The sequence below is a fragment of the Mastigoproctus giganteus genome, chromosome 9 (assembly GCF_048544385.1).
Source record: "Mastigoproctus giganteus isolate SK-2022 chromosome 9, ASM4854438v1, whole genome shotgun sequence".
Classification (NCBI taxonomy): domain Eukaryota; kingdom Metazoa; phylum Arthropoda; class Arachnida; order Uropygi; family Thelyphonidae; genus Mastigoproctus; species Mastigoproctus giganteus.
Window position 1 is genome coordinate 212,524,819 of NC_143583.1, and position 20,190 is coordinate 212,545,008.

The window sequence follows — 20,190 nt, forward strand, 5'->3', positions numbered from 1 at the left end:
TCATTAGTAATTGCAAAAGCGTCAGCATCTCGACCAGCTGAGTCTGTGTGACTAGAGAATGGAAGCCAGCTGGAGTTGTGAACATTAAAATCACCAAGAAAAATTACCTCATTGTTAAGAAAGTTGGACTGGAGAAAGTCAAGTTGCAAAGAGAGGAAGTCAGAGAGCTCCAAGTGATTAGTGGAGTTGGAGAACGGTAAAGACAACAGATGAATTTTATAGAATGAGGTAGAGATTTTTAGCCAGAGAAGATCAAAATTAGAAGATTCCAAATTACCAAGTCTCTGACACGGAACATCGGAATGAATATATGCACAAGTACCATCTTTGAGATGAAAGGAATCATACAGCAAATAATTTGGACAACTGAGATGAGCAGTGGTTGAATCAACTGATAACTAAGATTCTGTCCGAAAAAGTACATGGGGCTTGGCAGATTGCAAGTGGAAACGGACATGGTTGACATTAGAACTGAGACCACATATATTTGTGAAATGGACTAGGAAGTGTTTGGGAGGTTTAGGGACTGAAATCTCTGAATTGAGGAAGTCTTGTCACAAAGAATTGACTATAAAACAAAACTAGTGAGAAAATTCCTACTATACCAAATAAGTTATGCCTAGTTTTACACAGTTTGAATAAATATCAGTAGTTGTATCACTTGTAATTCCAATGCTATATAAGTAATTGTAAATTGTAATTATAGGTAGTAGATGTATGAAAACACAAAGCAAAGAAAAAAAATTTGGCAAAATAAGACAAATGAAGTTAAAGTACACTCTTCAAAATAATCAAGACAGAAAGCACATATAAAGGTATGTACTCAGGCATATATATTTATACACACCACACAGGAGAAACCCTATTACCCAAGTTGGTTGGGAACAGTAGTTGCCAGTTAAAGTCAGTTAAAGTGGGGAACCATAAAAAAAAGTATATTATTTATATGAGAGAGAGAGAGAGAGAGAGAGAGAGAGAGAGAGAAACAAAAACGATGTGACGTTTTTGTTTGTAGACATAACACTTCATCTATGAATCAGAATGTTATTCAATATGTTAGACCTGGATGTATGATCATTGTTCAATATAATGTTGGAAATTTTTGGACCTGGATATGTATGATTCATATTTAGACCAATCTGTCTCCATCATAGTATGTGATTCCTGCATTGTCTATAATGTCATTTCCAATAAATCAGTGACGATTTGCTGAAAATATTGTCATATCTGCTGTTGTATGTCTTCTTGCTTTGGAACCCTTAATTCTTAAATCAGTTACTCTATGAAATTTAGTGAAATCAGTTACTCTATGAAATTTAGTGAAATCAGTTACTCTATGAAATTTAGTGAAATCAGTTAGCCAACTAAACTATGTTCTTCATTACCTTCTTGTAGTTCAGGACTTCCATTGGAGTTGTCAACTCCAGGCCAAATTTTTCTCCAAAATTTAGTAAACATTGAACTTGGAATCTCATACACATCTCTGATATTGATGACTTTAATGATTCTATAAGACCTATATTCATATCTTCTATTTATTTTCCAAAATTGAATTCAAAAACTTTTGCCTATGTTGTCTTTAGACATTCTAGAAGCCCTTGATCCCTAGGCTGGATCAAAGATGTTACATTTGGTGGTAAAAATATGGCTTTTACATTGTCATCTGCTTTGGGTTACGATTGAGATGCAAAGGAGTATTATACAGAAAGAAAAGACTTTTCAAGCAAGTTTATTTTTCATGGAGGGGAAAAAAAAACATTTTGTGTGTAACACAGAGTCCATCCATGCTGATTTATACATGTATAATTGTACATATACATGTGTGTGTGCACACACATGCATGCACACACGTATAGGATGTTTCTATTGAGCATAACCAGAAAAGATGTGGAAAGCATTTTGAGGTGTAAATTTTAGAAAAGTTTTTTTTTTTCTTTGAAGCTCAGTTTTATAATTAACAGTGCTTAAAATTTTGCTTGTCAGAAATGATTGCATAAGTTTTTTTTTTTTTAGTTGTTGGTGCATTGGCTTCTGTGGCCATAATGCACCTGCCCAAAGTTTTTTTTACATTTTCTACTCTGATCCAAGCCCGAGGCTGGATTCGAACCTGCAACCCTTGGGTTGCCAGGCAGGCACCTTACCCACCCGGCTAGCCCGGTTGGTGCATAAGTTGTAAACAAGTCATAAAAAAGAGAGCAGTGGATTTTTTTTTTTTTGTTGTGAAAGGGCACAAAACCAACTCAATTTGGTAAGAATTTTCAGCATCCCCTTACTATAATATTGTGCAGTTGAAAAGCTTCATCTGAAAATTACAGTAAACGAAAAATCAGAGCAAAACTGTTATTGATTCAATTTTTTGTTCAATTTTAACCCATGCACTGCCTGCAAAATTTAGGACTGTCACTTCCTACCTCTTTTTTAAAGTAAAATAAAAGTATGTCAAATGGAACAAGCACCGAGCCATGTGGTAACCCAATCATAATGTCAGTCCAGGAATAGCAGGGTTTCCTTATAACTACTATTTCCTTCCAGTGAACCATCAGTTTATCCACAGCAGTAGTACCTTACCCCTAATCACATTGCTCCAATTTATACAACAATCATTCATATGAAAATGGTATCAAAACCTTAACAGGTTCAAAAGCTATATTCATCAACTTTAAAATTTAAAAGGATAGATGACTGAAACATCTTTATAAACTGATTCCAAATATAAGTCTGGCTATATTTCTGAGAATGCATAGCTGATCCATCGTTCTATATTGTTTTCTAAGAAATCAGAAATATTAAAATTACTATAAAACATATTGCTTTTTTAAAATCAATAGTGTTTCTTTTTTTTGTCTTTTTTCCCATAAAATGTGAACTTATTTCTTATTGGTATTATTTCTTGAAAAACAAAATTTATGTTTCTGACAAATGCACAAATGTCAAAAAAGGAAATGTTTCTGACAAATGCACAAATGTCAAAAAAGGAAATGTTTCTGACAAATGCACAAAATGAATAGTATTTAAATCTTTGTAAAATCAGATCTTAAATGTCAGACTGTTTTAATAACAAAGGCTAATGCAAGTATACTCACAATTATATACAGCTTACCAAACACTGTCCTGTAATGGGATCACATGATGCATGGTTATAACAGTCACAACGTTCACATATACCTCCAGGTAAAATGCTGGCAATGAGACGGTATCCAGGTGCACATAACTATTTAAACAATGTTTGAGTTTAGTGTGGTATCTAGACATAAAAGTATATTATTCTTAAAATAAAAAGAAAAACATTACTAGCAGCAATGAAGTTTCATTTCTAAGTAGTATCATATTTTTTATTTAATTGAAATTTATATCAATTTGCAGTAAAATTTCATAAATGCTACAATTTTTTGAAAATTATGTTTAAAACAAACAAACAAGCAGACATTTAAATTATCATTGTCATTTAAATAGGTTATGTCCAGTGGGAACAGGTCAAAATGCTATTTCCTGTTTGATTTTTAATTAGCTCTACACAAAGTAAGTCATTTTTCTTTGAATGCTTGCTCAACACCATTGGGCAAACATTCATCAGCCACCAGGCCCCATTACCATACTTTTTGATTCAAATATCTGTTTAGCTAATTTCTCTTCTCTATTCCTTTCTATATGCACATATTATATATATATATTTTTTCACAATTATCATGATAGGGTTGTAAGGCCAGTACAATGTATACTGCAGGTAAGAAGGGTCATCGCACTACAGTGATCATTTGATGATGACCTCTCCAACCGCTGTGAGTGCCTTGCAGCACCCGGACAGAAACGATCTTGAGGTCTGAATTGGTTAAACAAAGGGCTTTCATCAGGTTGGCTGAAGTATGGCACCAAATATCTCTGTGATTTATTGTTATTGTAGAAACTATCAGATCAGGTCCAAATTGCTGTTTCACTTCTTGTTTTAAATCAAAGTTTGTATCACATTTATGCCTCTTGAGACAATGAGAAGTCTCCTGAGCATCCGATATACAGGAACTGTTGCCCCTAGCATAGACTAGATCAGGTTTTCTCATCTCTTCTCTGGTATTAAAATGTGGCTCCACAAGTGTCACCCAACCCCTCTGACTTAGCTAATTGTTAACCAGGGCTACCACAGCATCATGCCTTCTCACATGCGTGCCGTGGGACCGATGGCAGCGGAGAGCAATATGGGCCAGTGATTCTATAGCATTGCATCCACCCCTACAAGACTGATCATATGATCTCCCTCTCAATGTTCTGCTGAAGATAAGGAGGGCATTAATACAGGTGTTCACTAAGCCAAAAAAATCATGGCCAGTCAAGAGCCAGGTCCCTTCACTGATCCACTGATGCTGGGCAGAGACGAAGGGCAAATCTCACAGTGCACACTATTCAAACGATCCATCCATCTTTCACTTAAGTTTAGTACACTTACTTTCATTTTTCACCACAATATATATATTTTATTTCTTCAGTTGTAATATAGTCCTGCCATTCATTCCATCTTCTAATTGCACTTATTTTTCTTGAAAACTCTCATTTCTAAAGATCTTAATTTTTGATCAATCCCTTTATTACTTAGCAAGCTCTCAGCACCATAAGTTAGAATAGGCTCATGAACTTAATAAACAGCTTTTTTGGGGGGGGGGGATTATTTCTCTTTCTTCAAATAAATTAGTCAAATTGGATTAGACTAATCATACTTCTCACATTACTTATTCAGTTGTTTATTTTCAGGTATAATCCACTATCATCATTAAACAAACTTTAGAAACAAAATTATTAACAAGATTAGTCAGGAAACAAAATGGTACTTTTACCAAGGGAAACTTTAGTTCTTCAAATTGCAGAATGTGAAAACTAGGCACCTATGAGAAGCGTTTGAGGCTTTAGATGGATTGAAGGTATTAACTGATGCTGATGGCAGTAATATCAAAATGTAATATTATTGCCATCAGAATGCCATTTGAATGCAAAAATTTGATATTACTGCCATCATTCTGTATAAGGGGATCTCCGTGGTGGGGTTGAGCGGTGTGTGTGTGTGTGTCTTCCTTATGGCTTGGTGGATTGTGCTGTGCTTTCTTGGAATTAATTTCTCAGGTTTTTAACCACTTTATTCTGTTGTTCAATGAGATCTGTTAAATCTCTCCCTCCCTCCTCCTTTCTGGGCTGGTTAGTCTCTTGATGGCTGACTTTTGGTGGTCATTGTTATTTGGATCGATATCATAATTTACAGCTCAGTGTTAGCCTAATCTACTATCCCAAAGGAATATGTTAGTACTGGGAATGCATAGGTGTTTATGGCTCTGACCATGTTCCCACCATTCAGCTTTGATTTTAGCAGACTCCTCAGTCTCTGATGGTATTTCTGAGTCAGGCAGGCCTTGATTACCATGTGTTCTAACTGGTAAGCGTGCATCAGCTACAGATTCTCTCTCTCTCTCTCTCTCTCTCTCTCTCTCTCAAGGTAATTCAGAAATTTTTTTTTTTTTTTTTTTAACTGGTGCAGCATAAGCCTTAGGCTTCCTTGCACCATATGCTAATAATAATAATAATATTTGTAGATTTCTCCCTCTGTCATGGATTCAATCTTTTTACTGGTCTTCAGCTTGGTAGTTTTGGCCAACTGGATTTCCCTTATGCAATCCACGAGTCCTGCATTTATGTAGGCCAAATTGCATCCTGACTGTGCTGAACTCTTTAGTGATCCATATTAGCTGTTTGTGTTCATTCTCGGTTTTGGCATAGTTTGATGTTGTCCTTGTATATCAGGTGAGAGAGGGTGTACAGGTTCTTCCTCCCTTCTTTTTGGGTTATATCTGTACTTGCTGTTATTGAGCATGGCAGACAGCGAGTTGAGAGCTAGACAGAGCTATAGTAGGTTCAGGGCATCTCCCTAGAAGATTTTTTGTCTGATGGGGATCGGTGTGGTTGTGATGTTCTCAACCTTGATGGTGGTTCTCTATTTCACCATCTCAGGTTGACTTTTGTAGATCTTCAGTGTCTCTAGCAGCAAGCTATGGGGAATGGAATCAAATGGCCTTGTGCTAGTTGATGCAGGCCATGTACGGGTTGCAGTGCTTCTTGTAGCTTGTTCCATAACTGCAACATCAATAGTCCATTGTGCCTTGCATCCTTTGCTCATCTTCTTACAACCCTTCTGTTGTGGCTTTCCAAGTGGTCTGATATACTTTTAGTCATGCAGCATCTGGTCAGGATCTTGTACATTGTTGGGAGACAGTTTTGTACTTTTCTGGGTTTGCGGTGTCTTTGTCCTTAGCCTTCAGGTAGGTGAAGGCATTATGTTCAATATTTTTACTTATGTCCAGCCAGCTATGGCTTTGCATCCAGTAATGGGTGGTAGTTACTGGGAGTGACACCAGATAGCTCCACTCTCGGTTTCAGCCATCACTTTGAGAGATAGGTCCAATGAAGCAACTTTCGTGATTATATTTTTCCCCTTAAGCAATTTTTTTTTTTTTTTAGCATCAGGATTCAAACTCAAGTCCATGATAACTGTTCCAGCATTGTAACCACTGGGGTAACTGTGCCCTTTATTATTATTATTTTATATTATTATTACCATAGAATGAAATAGCTTTTTACCTCACAAGACAAGCCAGAATAACCAGGAGGGCATATACATTTTTCCACTCCTTTCAATCGTTTTAAACTTCCTGATTCCTTTGAAGCTGTCTCCATTCCTACATTATGAAGTCTGCAATTATAAAACATTAAAGTAAATTAAAAAAAAAATAACACTATTATATAATAAATTAAGATATATGATGAATTGAAATACAGGAAACTTTCAGATACAATTAAACATTAATAAATAAGAATTTACTGACAATGCTGATAAAAAAATATGCCATAGTTAGCAAGAATGTATATGTATCTACATTTCTGCTCAGACACAATAGCAGGACTGTATGTTGAGAGCCTTGTGGATAAACTTAAGGCTTAAGGGCCTCTTCAAGGCTTTTGGGGTAATACTTTTATCAGCATTGCCCACACTTGTAGGCAGAAGGTATCCAATTTGTAGAGATGAGATAATTTGAACATTGGTATTACACAGAGGTTTCTGCCAGTATCAACTGAGGATACCATTAGGATTCAGGAAAACTGATAGTTTGAGGACTGGGCTGCTACAAATGTATCTACCTGCTAATATGGATCAATTACAGCATGAACAAATCTCAAGAGTTCTTGTTTGTTGCTGCAATAGCCAATATTGGCAAGATGTTCTGAGGGTAGTGACAATACAAATGATACTGGAACTAATGCTAGTGAAACATGCTTAGTATTAGCATTAGTAGAGATGTAAGAAAGCAATCATATATGGCATCAGTCCCAAAAAAGGGAAAAAAAAAACAAAAAAAAAAACACCTCACATTTCACCCATTCATTCACTCCAAAAGTTTGTCTAGTTCTGCTTTGAATTTATTTAAGCTGTCAGCTTCCACAACAACAGATGGAAGTTTGTTCCAGCAATCAACCACCCACTGGCTAAAGTCAAATTGCACATCTATAACTTCCCCTCGGGTGCATAATCATCAGCTTGTTATTGTTATTATTATTTTTGGCGCAAGGGCTGCTCAGGCCATATTGTGCCTATCAGTGACGTGGAAGTTACCCATGATTATTGTTATGGAAACAGTCAGAGGCGATCATATAAGTTTATCCATTTAAGAAAGGAGAAAAATTCTGTGGGGTTTGCATTGTTACCTATGATATGACAGGGCTACAAAGATTCTTTAAGATTGGGAAGAAAACTGAATGAGAGTTGCCAGGCATGCAAGTACAAGGTGCATTGTTTGTTTGTTTGTTATTTGATTCTTAGGGGCATTAGCAACTAAGGCCATATTGCTCCGGGGATATGCAGTGGTCATTCCCCGACCTTCCCGCATCCTCCGTATTTGGTGGTCATGGGCTCGAACCCGGTCTAATCAAGGAGCGTGTGCTACGCACTGCTGCTCCTGCCCACATGGTTACGGAGGCACCTCAAGGTGCATTCAACAAGAACGTGTTTCATTGTGAACTGAGAGTTGCAGTGTGTACACTGTGGAGGATCATTGCCTGCGAGGAGAAATAGGTAAGTAATGTGACTGACCAAGTCCTGCTCTGGCCAGGATTACTTCCTTTGTTTTCTTGGAAGCTAACAGGCCCATAGCTGCGGATCTGGTTTCATTTGAAAGCTTATTATCTGTTTATGCTTCCCTAAGAAGTGTCCATTGTTCCTTACATATTCTTCATATATTAGATTTGTAGTCAAGACATGGAACGAGAGAACACGATGAAGCTGGATTATTTTATTTTATTATTATTGTTTTTATTTTATTAAAACGTGAACAGTAGATACATTGTCAACAACAACTATTTACATTCTATGTACAAAGCAAAAAAGGAAAGATAAAGAAAACTTTTTAGAATGAAATACAAACGTTTCAACATTTCAATTTCAGGAATTAAGAAAACAGTTTCTTGGCGTTGGATCATTCTCATATTACGTGTCACATGTTGAAGGTGATGGATTGTTCAGTGATGGTGAAGATGCAGAGCAGACTCCTACTCTAATTCCACAGCAAAAAACCAGAAACTGTGGATCATCTTAACAGCGAATGGAACAGTGGCGATGAAGCTGGATTAGATGGATGTTTGGCACATTTTGATATCTGGATATAGTTTCCAGATATCCCAGTGTGGCCTGGGATCCAGCAAAAGATAACTACTAGCAGGCATTACTGAGTATGTATCAACATAACTTCTAATACTTTTTATTAAAGGATTGGTTGGTGAGGTGGTGTTTTGTAAGGCTAAAAGTGTACTCTTAGTCTGTATATATTATACTTTTTTTGATGGTCAGATGGAGAATAATTTCTAGGGCAAGCTTGATGGCAAATAACTCAGCTGTATAACTGCTGCAATCAGTGGGAAGTGATACAGACATGATGTTAAAAGGGAAAACTGCTGCAGCACCTACTCTACTATCAGATTTTGATCCATCATTTATACAGGGTGTTTCAGTTAAACGTTTCAGAACTTCTAAGAGGGGTAGGGTACATCCTGACAACTCGAAATCATATAGCAATGTGGGGTCGGAAATGCTTTCCTGAAGCGGTGTTGTACACAGAAGCACCATAAAAAGAAAAGAGACCGTAAGTGAGAAATCGTTTTAATAATACATGAAAAGAAGCAAAAGGTACATGGATTAAAGTAAGTGTTCGAAGTTTCTTCAACCTCGTATTGCTTTCGCACAGTGGTACCTTGGAAAATGTGCTACAAATCCCCTTTTTCCTGCTGAAGTGTTGTTTTCCCGATGAGGCATCCTTCACAAGGGAAGGAATTTTCAACACGCATGAAAATTCGTATTGCATGCGGTCGAGAACCCGCATGCAATACGACGTTGTGCAGCACAGATTCGATTTTCGGTCAATGTATGGGCCGGTATTATGGGAGATCACCTCATCGGACCTTACCTGTTACCGTGTCGTCTAACCGGACCTATCTACTTGATCTTTCTGCAGCAAGTATTGCCACAACTTTTGAGAGATGAACAGATTTCTGCATCGACGCAACAGACAATGTGGTTCCAACCCGATTGGAGCCCCTGCCCATTATAGCGGAGATGTTCGTAACTACTTGGATGTCACATTTGGTCAACAGTGGATCGGACGTGGTGGTCCCGTGCGTTGGCCTGCTCTGTCACCCGACCTATCATGTCTTGATTTTTATTTCTGGGGTCATATGAAATCGCTAGTTTATGACACCCCTGTTGACAATGCTGAGGAGCTGGTTGCAAGAATCGCAGTAGCTGCCAAAGAAATTCGAAATTCGCCTGGAGTATTCCAGAATGTTCGGATGTCCATGCGTCGGAGATGTGAGGCGTGCATTGTAGCCCGTGGAAGAAACTTCGAACACTTACTTTAATCCATGTACCTTTTGCTTCTTTTCATGTATTATTAAAACGATTTTTCACTTATGGTCTCTTTTCTTTATGGTGCTTCTGTGTACAACACCGCTTCAGGAAAGCATTTCCGACCCCACATTGCTATATGATTTCGAGTTGTCAGGATGTACCCTACCCTTCTTAGAAGTTCTGAAACGTTTAACTGAAACACCCTGTATATTATTGTAAAAACAGGATAATTCTCTGTGTGAGCAGTAATGGAGTTGTATGTTAAAATTTTCAAGAGAATGTTTCCCCACTTTAGGAAGTAATTGTCACAGGATGCTTTATTATACCTTAGGAGAACTGAACAGTTTGTATCTTGGTGGACTTTTTCGAGATGTACATACCAAGTTTCTGATAGTGCCTGTAATCTGATACCAGTAGGCTGAACTGAGATGGGTTCAGTTCTATAGAACATTTTAAACTGTGGATCACTAAGTACTGGCCAAATGGGATGGGTAAGCATGCTCAGAATTTCAGCTTCATAATTCAGAAGTAACACCTTCTCAGAATGAATGGAACTTCATGGGCTTCAATATATAAATACTTTGTACTGGCAATGTTCTATGTGCACCTGTAGCAATCCTGAGGGCAGAATGTTGAATAGGAGCAAGGTGTATTAGCACATTCTCCCTAGCAGAGTCATACACTGGGGCACCATAATCAAGATGAGACCTAATTAGAATTCTATACAAGTGAAACAAGGTATAGCAGTCTGCATCCCATGTTGTAGAAGAAAGAACTGAGTATGTCATTTTTTTTTCTGGCAGGTAGTCCACAGATATATGACATGTTCTAAGAAATTAAGCTTGCTGTCAAAAATCAGGCCGAGGAGGCAAATACTTTTCATAACCGATATAGGATGATTCATTAAGTGTAGCTCTGGGTCAGGATGCATCTTTCATTTGTTACAAAAATGAATGACACTAGATTTCTGATGTGATAGTTGGTATCCATTCAATGAAGTTCATATTGTGTGAACTGCAGGAAACAGTCAGATCATCAGCATAAAGGTATGAGTTTACAGTGTTGGGTATACATTTGGTTATATTATTTATTTTTATTGCAAATAAGGTAGAACTGAGCCTTGTGGGACTCCTTCCTCTTGTATATAGATTTGTGAGAAAGACTCATCAATAGTGGACTTGAAAAGTTCAATGCTGAAGAAAGTTTTGTATGAAATATGGTAAGTGGCCTCTCAGGTCAAGGGAATGAAGATCTTTCAGGATGCCAAAACAACGTGGTGTCAAAGGCATTCTCTATGTCAAGGCATACCATAACAAGATGCTCATTTCAGATAAATGCATTCCTGATGTTTGCTTCACCTTTGACCATAAGATCCAGGAATGACTGAATTTTTTCTGAAACCAAATTGGTTATCAAAGATTAGATATTTGGAATCAACATAACAGGTCAGTCAGTGGTGTATCATTTTTCCAGGGTTTTACTCAAGCAGAAATAGGAGAGAGAGAGAGAGTGATCTTTCCCTGGTTTGGAAATTATCAGTACACAGGAATGATGCCGGCATGTTTGTTTGTTTGTTATTTGGGAGCATTAACAACTAAGGGGATATTGCTCCGGGAATATGCGGTGGTCATTCCCTGACCTTTCTGCATCCTCTGTATTTGGTTGTGATGGGCTCGAACCCCAGTCTAATCAAGAAGCGTATGCTATGCACTGCTGCTCCTTCCCACCTGGCTACGGAGGCGCCAATGCCAGCATGTGGGGAATGAATGTTCAATGAAAATACAATTATAGAAGTCAGCAGCAAGGATAATGATTTGTTATCTAAGTGTTTAAGCATTATATAATATACTCTGTCAGGACCAGCAACACTGTTCTTTGAGATATATATGGCTCCTTGAAGTTCAGGCATAGCAAGTGGCCGATTGTATGGTAAAGAAGATGTGGTTTGACGTTCAGTTGAGATTTTTCACCTGAAGCTTTAATCTTCTGGAATGATGGGATGAATGCAGTCGAGGAAGATAAGTGTGAGAATACAGATGCTAAGGCATATGCAATTTCTGCAGGAGTACATAGATGCTGTCCATTCCAGTTGAAAATTGGAGAGGATAAAGGAGGAAATTTGCCATTTAGTTGTTTTATTTTTCTTCATATTATTCTAGAATCTGTATTTTTATGAAATGAATTTGCAAATTGGACCCAGGAGTCTCTTTCTGCTTTCTTCCTGATGTGATGGGCCTTGGCACTGAGTTTTTATAATTTATAAGATTATTGGTAGTAGGATGTTTGCAGAATATATTCCACGCTCTGTTTTTTTTTTTTTTTTTTGGCACTCTTACAATCCTCGTTCCACCAGTAATTTATGGATCTACGGAAGCTTGACTGTGACTGTGGGATGGCAATAGACACAGCTGCTAGGATTTGTTTGGTAATACGGTTAGTGACTATGTCAACTGGATGAGATTTGATGATCTGATTATCAAAGGGTACACGATAAGTGTACTTTGCCCAATCTGCATTGAAAAATTTCCATTTTATGTGGTTTTCTAAAGATACAGAGTGTGAAGTTTGAATTTTAAAGATTACTGGATAGTAGTCACTGTTGAGTGGATCGTCAAGAGCTGTCCACTCAATACAAAGAAAAAGGACTGGAGTCTCTTCAATAGAGATAGATCTATTGAAGAGACTGTTCCAGTCATGAGATGGATGCAAGTTGGTGAACGAGAATTTAGGATGGTTAAATTTTTTATTTTCAATGAGCATTTCAATGAGTTGTCCTCATCCATCTGCACTGGGAGAACCCCACAATGGATGGTGTCCATTGAAGTTGCCCAACAAACAGAAAGGGGTTGGGAATTGCAGAATTAAATCTTCAAGTTCATGAATGGTATATAAGGTTGACTGGGTGGTAGATAGATTGAAACAAGTGTTATAGTGATGCTAATTGCTATTCTAGTAGACACAGCTTCAATAGAGGTTTTGAAAGGAATACATTTGTAAGGGATTGATGAATCTATGAGAATGGCTACCCCACTGTGAACATTATTCGTAACCAGTCTATCTTGTCGGAAAAGACAAATTTTTTATCGAGGGAGATACCCGAGGAATTAAATATGTCTCTTGTAAACAGATGCTAACTGGATTATGACACTTAATTATTTCTTGGATATCATCAATATTGATACAAAAGTCTCTGAAATTCCATTGGACTACATCGTTCATTGTTTAGATTTAGATGAAGAAGCTGAGTGTGTGTTTTTTAAAAGTGTTTGATGCAGTCAATTTTAATGTTCTCTCTCTTTTGGAAAATAGGTCTCGTGTCTACTTCATCCTCTGGATGGATCTCCAGAATGGTTTCTGTTTCATCTTGACTGGGAATTTCATTGGTATCCATAAGGAAGGAGTCAACTGGCTGTTTGCAAACGGGATCTGGCTTCTCTACTTGAACGGGTTGTACAGGAGCTGCATGGGCAGCAGGTGGTATGGTGACTGGTGTGTTGTTAGCTCTGCTTGAAATCTGTTGCTTTGAGACTGTGGTACAGAAGACAGAGCCCATTCAGAAATGGAGATGTTTGGTGGAATTGATATATCAGTTTAGACTTCCTGAAAGAAATTTTTTAGAGGCTTCAGTATATGTACGTCAAGGCATCTGTAGTTGTATTTGGTTTTGTGCTTCTGGGAATGAGACTTTCTTTTCTATTTTATATTTCTGGATTTTTTTTTCTCATATTTCCACTGTTCATAATTTTTAGAGACGGCTGAATGGGTGCCTTAATGATTCAGACAAAGTGAAGACTGGGCATTACAGTCAGCTTGGGAATGCTCTTTCGATCCTCAGTTTGGATATACTGAGGCACCTCTTGACAGACTGTTTGTGAGTGTCCAAATTTCATCTTATTGGGTTGGGAATATATAGGTGAATGCAACAATGCAAATACCCTGTTTTACTGATGAAGGTAGGTTGAGTGAGCTGAATGTTAATATGATGCTGCAAGTCAGAATGAACTGGCCATCTTTTTTCATAATAATTCTTTTGGCCTGTGTGACTTTTTGATCCTGCAGTTCCTGATCAATTTCTTCCTCTGAGACATTCATGAGGTCCCATTCTGAAATTGTGCCTTTGGATGTATTAAGTGTGGCATGTGGGGACATCTTAACTGGAATTCCACCAAATGAGGTCAGTCTGAGTAGAGACTCAATGTTTAGAGCCAGTAGTCTCCACAAGCAGGTCACCAGATTTCAGTTGTCACACCACTTTCGGGGAACTAGCTATGCTGTCAAGACATTTTTGCATGAGAAATGGCAATAGATTAACATTGATTATATAGATTGCCTAAAGGCTGGTTTGTTAGTGAATGTAGAACCAGAAAACGTGAGTGTTCTATTCGAAGAGCATTCATTCCTCAGTCTCTTTGGATGGGATGAGTCACTATCGGGTTGATGCAAATCCATAGGATTCAAATTTGCAGTTTTAATCTGTGGAAAATTGTCACAATCCATGTTTTGCTCCTTTTGGCCCTGGCGGTTTACCACTCAAGTTTCTGGCCCGGCCACAGGGGTGCAGGAGCAGTGTCACAAGGTGACCAAGCGGCTGAGTTATTTAGTTAGTACTGTTAGAAATAGAAACAGAAAGGTGGCTTTCCTTTCTGGGCCTTTGCCTACTTCTTGTAGTGCGAAAGTGCTACACTAATTTATAAATGAAGAAAATGGTACCTGTGCTTGTTGTTGATATGGAGGTTTGATGGCGCATAAGCTACTTTGGCTATAATGCGCCTATTCATTTATAATAAAAAGAAATGATAAAGTTTCATAAATTCAGAATTGATTAAAAAGTTCAGTTTGCTTTAAGAAGTTGAAAAATTCGGAAATATCTGCATCATCTCCAATGAGATTCTCTAAAGTTATTGGTCTACGAAGATTAACCAGTGATAGTAGGGTTGAAGTTCTGTCTTGTTCATAGTAAGGGCAGTCAATCAGAATGTGTTTAATACTCAGATTTATATTACAAAGTGGACACTGTGGCGGGTCATTCCCTGTGAGTAAATACAGGTGGGTCAGGTAAGTATGTCCTATTCTTACCTCTTCTCGTCTTGATGTGCGGACACTGGAGCGCCAAATTTTTGGATCATGTTTAAATTGAAATAGTTTATTTTTAATTTGAGAGTGCCAATATTGCTGTCCATTTTGACAGGCATGCAGCCTGAATGGTTAATGCATAGTCTGATGGCGGAACAGGAATATCAGTTAAGTCGAAGCTAGTTGGATTTTTTGCAGCTTTATCAGCCAGTTCATTGCCCAAAATGCCAGAATGAGCTGGAATCCAGCAGAAGGTGACCAGTTGATGGCGTTCTTCAATTTTCAGTAATATGCTTTTTATTTCGTCTAGAACAGGGTGTACTTTATTTAAGGAATTACATAAAGCCAAGATTGAGCTGAGTGAATCAGTGTAAATAACATATTTTAAAGCACAGTCAGAAGAGAGATTCTGTAAAGCTAGTTTGATAGCATATAATTCAGCTGAGAAGATACTGAATTCAGATGGCAAGGATGCTGAAATAACGGTATTTGGAAACACTGCAGCTGCTCCAACGTTTGAATTAGATTTAGAGCCGTCTGTATAAATTGGAGAGAAGTCAAAGTATCTTTGAATGTGAGCTTCGTGAAGTTGTTTGATATTTGATGTTTGTAAAATGTTCTTACCCCATTGAGAGAGGTAGGTGTCACAGGTCGGTAAAGGTGGTGGAAACCATGGTGGTTGAGGACAAGTTGTTGTCTGTTGTACAGAAAGGATGGAAACATTCCAAATTTGCATCAGTTCAAGAAGGCGAAGACCAGCTGGCTTTACTACGCTTGGTTTATTTCTGAAAAGGTTTTCTAATGGTGGATTGAACAGGTATGACTGAGTCGGATGCATGGCACAGCTTTGTATCTTGACAGCATAGTTCAATAACAGTGTTTTCCTACGTAAAGTTAGTGGCGGTTCATGGGCATCAATGTAGAGACTATGTGCTGGTGATGTTCTGAAAGCACCGAGTGAAAGTCTCAAGGCACTGTGTTGAATTGGATCAAGCCAACGCAATGCACTCAATCTGGCTGAATCATAGATGGGAGCTCCATAATCAAGACGGGATCTGATTAACGCCTGGTATAGCCGAAGCAGAGATGTACGATCTGCGCCCCATGTTTGGGAGGATAAAGCTCTGAGTATATTTAACTTTTTTAGACAGGAAGTACGTACATTTTTAATGTGGTCTATAAAATTTAATTTATTATCAAATGTTAATCCTAGAAATCTGATGCTATTAGTGACCGGGATGGAGACATTATAAATTTGAAGTTCAGGATCCAGATGAAGTTTGCGCTGTCTACAAAAATGGATGGCAACTGTTTTCTGCTGCGAGAGTCGATATCCGTTGAGGCTGGCCCACTGTTGAATTTTATTAAGTGATATCTGGAGTTGCCGTTCAATAGACCTCATATTTTGGGAATGGCAGGAGATGGAAAGATCATCTGCATAAAGGTAGGTCTCAACTGTATTTGGAAGCTGATTGGTGATGGAATCTATTCTAAGAGCAAACAAAGTGGCACTCAGTACTGATCCCTGTGGTACTCCTTCTTCCTGTATAAACGTTTTGGAGAGGGCATCTTGGTACTGAACTTGAAACGATCTAGTACGTAGGAAGTTCTGAACAAAAATAGGAAGGTTGCCTCGCAGACCAAGAGAGTAAAGATCACTAAGTATGCCATGCCGCCAGGTAGTGTCAAAAGCCTTCTCGATATCTATTGAAACCATTACAAGATGTTCTCGTTTAACAAAGGCATTTCGAATGGCGAATTCAGCCTTGACCATAAGATCTAAGCATGACCTATTTTTACGAAAGCCATATTGGCTATGGCTCATTAGATGTTGTGACTCAATGATCCATACGAGTCTTCAGTGGACAATTTTTTCAAGAATTTTGCTCAGGCAGCTTGATAGAGAGATCGGTCTATAGCTATAGGGGTTAGTTGGATCTTTCCCAGGTTTTAGGAATGCCAAAACAGTAGAGTGGTGCCAAGAAGTTGGAAAAACGTTTTCTAAAAATATACGATTGTAAAAAACCAGAAGCAGGCTTAAAGCTTTGTCATCGAGATGTTGAAGCATGACATAATAAATCCCATCTGGCCCGGCTGCCCCATTGTGGGCTGTTCTAATGGCATGCAGAAGTTCAAAGTATTGCAGAGGTTTGTTATATGGAAGAGTACATGCGGTTTGAAATTTTATGGCATGCTTTTCTCTAGTGTTTTTAATTCGTTGGAATGATGTAGGATATGCTGATGCCGCTGATATTTCAGCAAAAGTATTGCCCAAAGCATTAGCAATGTCTAAGGAACTGGATAGATCTTGCCCTTTCCAGGAGAGGATTGGAGAAGGTATAGTAGGAAACTTACCAGATAACTGTCTAATTTTTTTCCATATAGTTTTCGGATCAGTGTTTCTGTTAAAGGTCGATGCAAAACGGGTCCAGGATTCTTTCTTAGCTTGCTTTTGTACAAATCGTGCTTTTGCTCTTAGCTTCTTATAATTAATGAGATTGGTTATGGTTGGACATCGCCGAAATAAATTCCAGGCTTTGATTTTTGCTTTCTTTGCTTTTGTGCACTCATCATTCCACCAATAATTATAATGCTTGCGATCAGGGGGGTTTGATAATGGTATTGTGTCCTTGGCCACTTTTAGGAGATGTGATGTGATGTAGTCTGTTACATTATCAATATTTTGGAGCTGGATTTTTTCCTCGTCAAGAGAGATTGATGATCGAAATTTTGCCCAGTTTGCGCGAACAAATTTCCATTTCCTGCGGAGCTTGTTTGATGGAGTCTGTGACATTAAAACATTGCATATGATTGGAAGGTGGTCACTGCCCATTGGATCATTTAAAACGTACCACTCTATGGTTGGAAAGAGTATTGGAGAACAAATTGAGAGATCTATTGCTGATGTGTGTCCAGTTGGGAGTTGTATGTGAGTGTGCGTACCGGTATTGAGTAAGGTGAGGTTTTGTGACTCTAGAAAGCTTTCAACGAGTCGACCACGTGTGTCTAGTTTAGGATCGCCCCATAAGGGGTAGTGCCCATTAAAATCCCCTAATATACAGAGAGGTGGAGGTATCTGTATGAATAGATCTTCAAGATCTTTTAAACAATAAGTATGGTTTGGTGGTAGGTATATTGAAACAACTGTTATTGAAATATTCAGAGTTATATGAACAGCAACAGCTTCTATTTCAGTTTGAAGTGGAATATGTTTAGTTGGGATCTTTGAGTTTATCAGGATTGCTACACCACCATGGGCAGCATTTGCTGTGTTACGATCACTTCGATAAAGACAATAGTTTTTTATTGAAGGAGAAATTTGCGAGGTTAGGTAAGTTTCCTGAAGACAAAGGGCAACTGGAGAATATCGGCTAATTAGATCACGGATATCATCTATGTTGCAACAAAAGCCTCTGCAGTTCCATTGTAAAATACAAGGCATTATTTGTGTTTTATTGAAGGAGCTGTATCTGACTGTTTTTTGAAGGTTACTGGCTTATGACGCTCTAATTTAGTTTTATCTTTTTTAGAGAAAACTGGTTGACCTGTGTCCATTTCTTCTTCTGCGTGGATTTCTAGAGGGGGATCATCCTGTATGGATGTGCCATCTGTGTCCATGGTTGTGTCCTGAAAATTTTTTACTACATTTGCGTTTGAACTATGAGATATGGTATCTATGACCGGAGTAGGTGATGCCGCTGGTATTGTCAGAGGAGTATTATTGGCTTGGTCAGAGAACTTGGATTGTTGCTTAGAAAGAACATTTCTAGCCCAATCAGAAATTGATTTGTTAGTGGGAACTGTTACATCAGTTTGAGTGGAGACGGTCTGATATTTTTTCACAGCATTGGCATAGGTCATATTTTTGGTTATAGTTGGAGCAACTAATTTTCTCGCTTCTGGGTAACTTACTTTGTTCTCAACCTTGTATTTTACTATTTTTTTTCTCGGTTTTCCACTTTTCGCATGTCTTGGAATATGCAAGATGGTCACCTTTGCAATTTGGGCAGGTCATTTTTGTAGCTGTACAGTTACTTTGTATGTGATCTGCAGATCCACAATTAGGGCAGACAGGAACTCCTCTGCATACAGTTTGTGAGTGGCCATACTTCTGACATTTGTAACACCTTAAAGGGTTTGGAATGTAAGGCCGGATTCGGCAAAGTAAATAACCTGCTTTTACAGAGGAGGGTAAGTTGGGTGTATTGAAGGTGAGAATAATGTTTCTTGTAGGTGTAAGTACATTATCTTTTTTGATCATTATTCGTCTTGCTTCAATTACGTGTTGTCCCTGCAGCTCTTGGGTTATTTCTTCCTCAGTAACGTTTAATAAATCCCAACTGGATATCACACCTTTAGATGAATTTAAGGTTGTGTGCGGGGATATTTTAACTGGAATTCCAGCAAAACTTGTCAGTTGTAACAGCTTCTCAGAATGTCTGTGGTTGGTGGTTTCTACTAGTAAGTCTCCTGATTGCAGTCTCTTCACCATCTTGGGAGATCCTGCAATACCCTCCAGATGTTTTTGTATGACAAACGGAGACAATTTATTAATGGGCTGACTAGTAAGAGAGTGGATAATTAAGAACGATGGGCAAGGTTGCTCCATCCGATCAGTCTTTTGTCTCTTTGGATTTTCGTTCTCAATATCCTGCTGATGGTCTGTGTTTGCCATGTTTGCTCCTTTTAGCCCTTGGCAAGTGGACTTGCTTGCCAAGATTTCCGGCCCCGCCACGGGGAGGCAGGAGCAGTGCCGCTAGGAGGCCAAGCGGTTAAAGTGTTAGTTCGTTAGTGGAAATAGAAATATATGGATAAATAAAGAAAGGTGAGTTTCCTTTCTCTGTTCTAACTTGTGGCTTTTAAGTGTAGAACGATATAGAAATAAAGCTGCTAATAGAAACGTAGGAAATTAGAAAAAACTTTAATCGCTTTTGATGAGCACTCTGTTTTCGCAGAAAAAAATCGCTTGACCTCGAATTCGCTTCGCACCCGGGGCCTGGTACCTGTGCCTGTGCCGAGCTGGGCACAGGCTTATTAACATAAGAATTGTGTAGCCAGGGCATTACTGAATAGGGGTGTGGACCCACTGTAGTACCCCCAAAGATAGAGAAATGGAAATATGTAGGGTCACGGCAGACCTCAGTAATTGCGGTTACCCCCAGAGGGTCTTGGACAATTATATTAATAGGGTT

At 38.4% G+C, this 20,190-nt stretch overlaps 1 protein-coding gene across 1 annotated transcript in view; it reads right to left on the minus strand.

Moving 5' to 3' along the window:
- LOC150081103 (laminin subunit alpha-2-like) overlaps positions 1-20,190 on the minus strand; it is a 707,948-nt gene that overhangs the window by 538,205 nt on the left and 149,553 nt on the right. The window contains exons 16-17 of the mRNA XM_090380924.1: positions 6,613-6,724; positions 3,101-3,211 (exon numbers count right to left, since the gene is read on the minus strand). Coding sequence (XP_090237050.1) covers positions 3,101-3,211; positions 6,613-6,724 — 223 coding nt within the window. The remainder of the gene's footprint in view (positions 1-3,100; positions 3,212-6,612; positions 6,725-20,190) is intronic.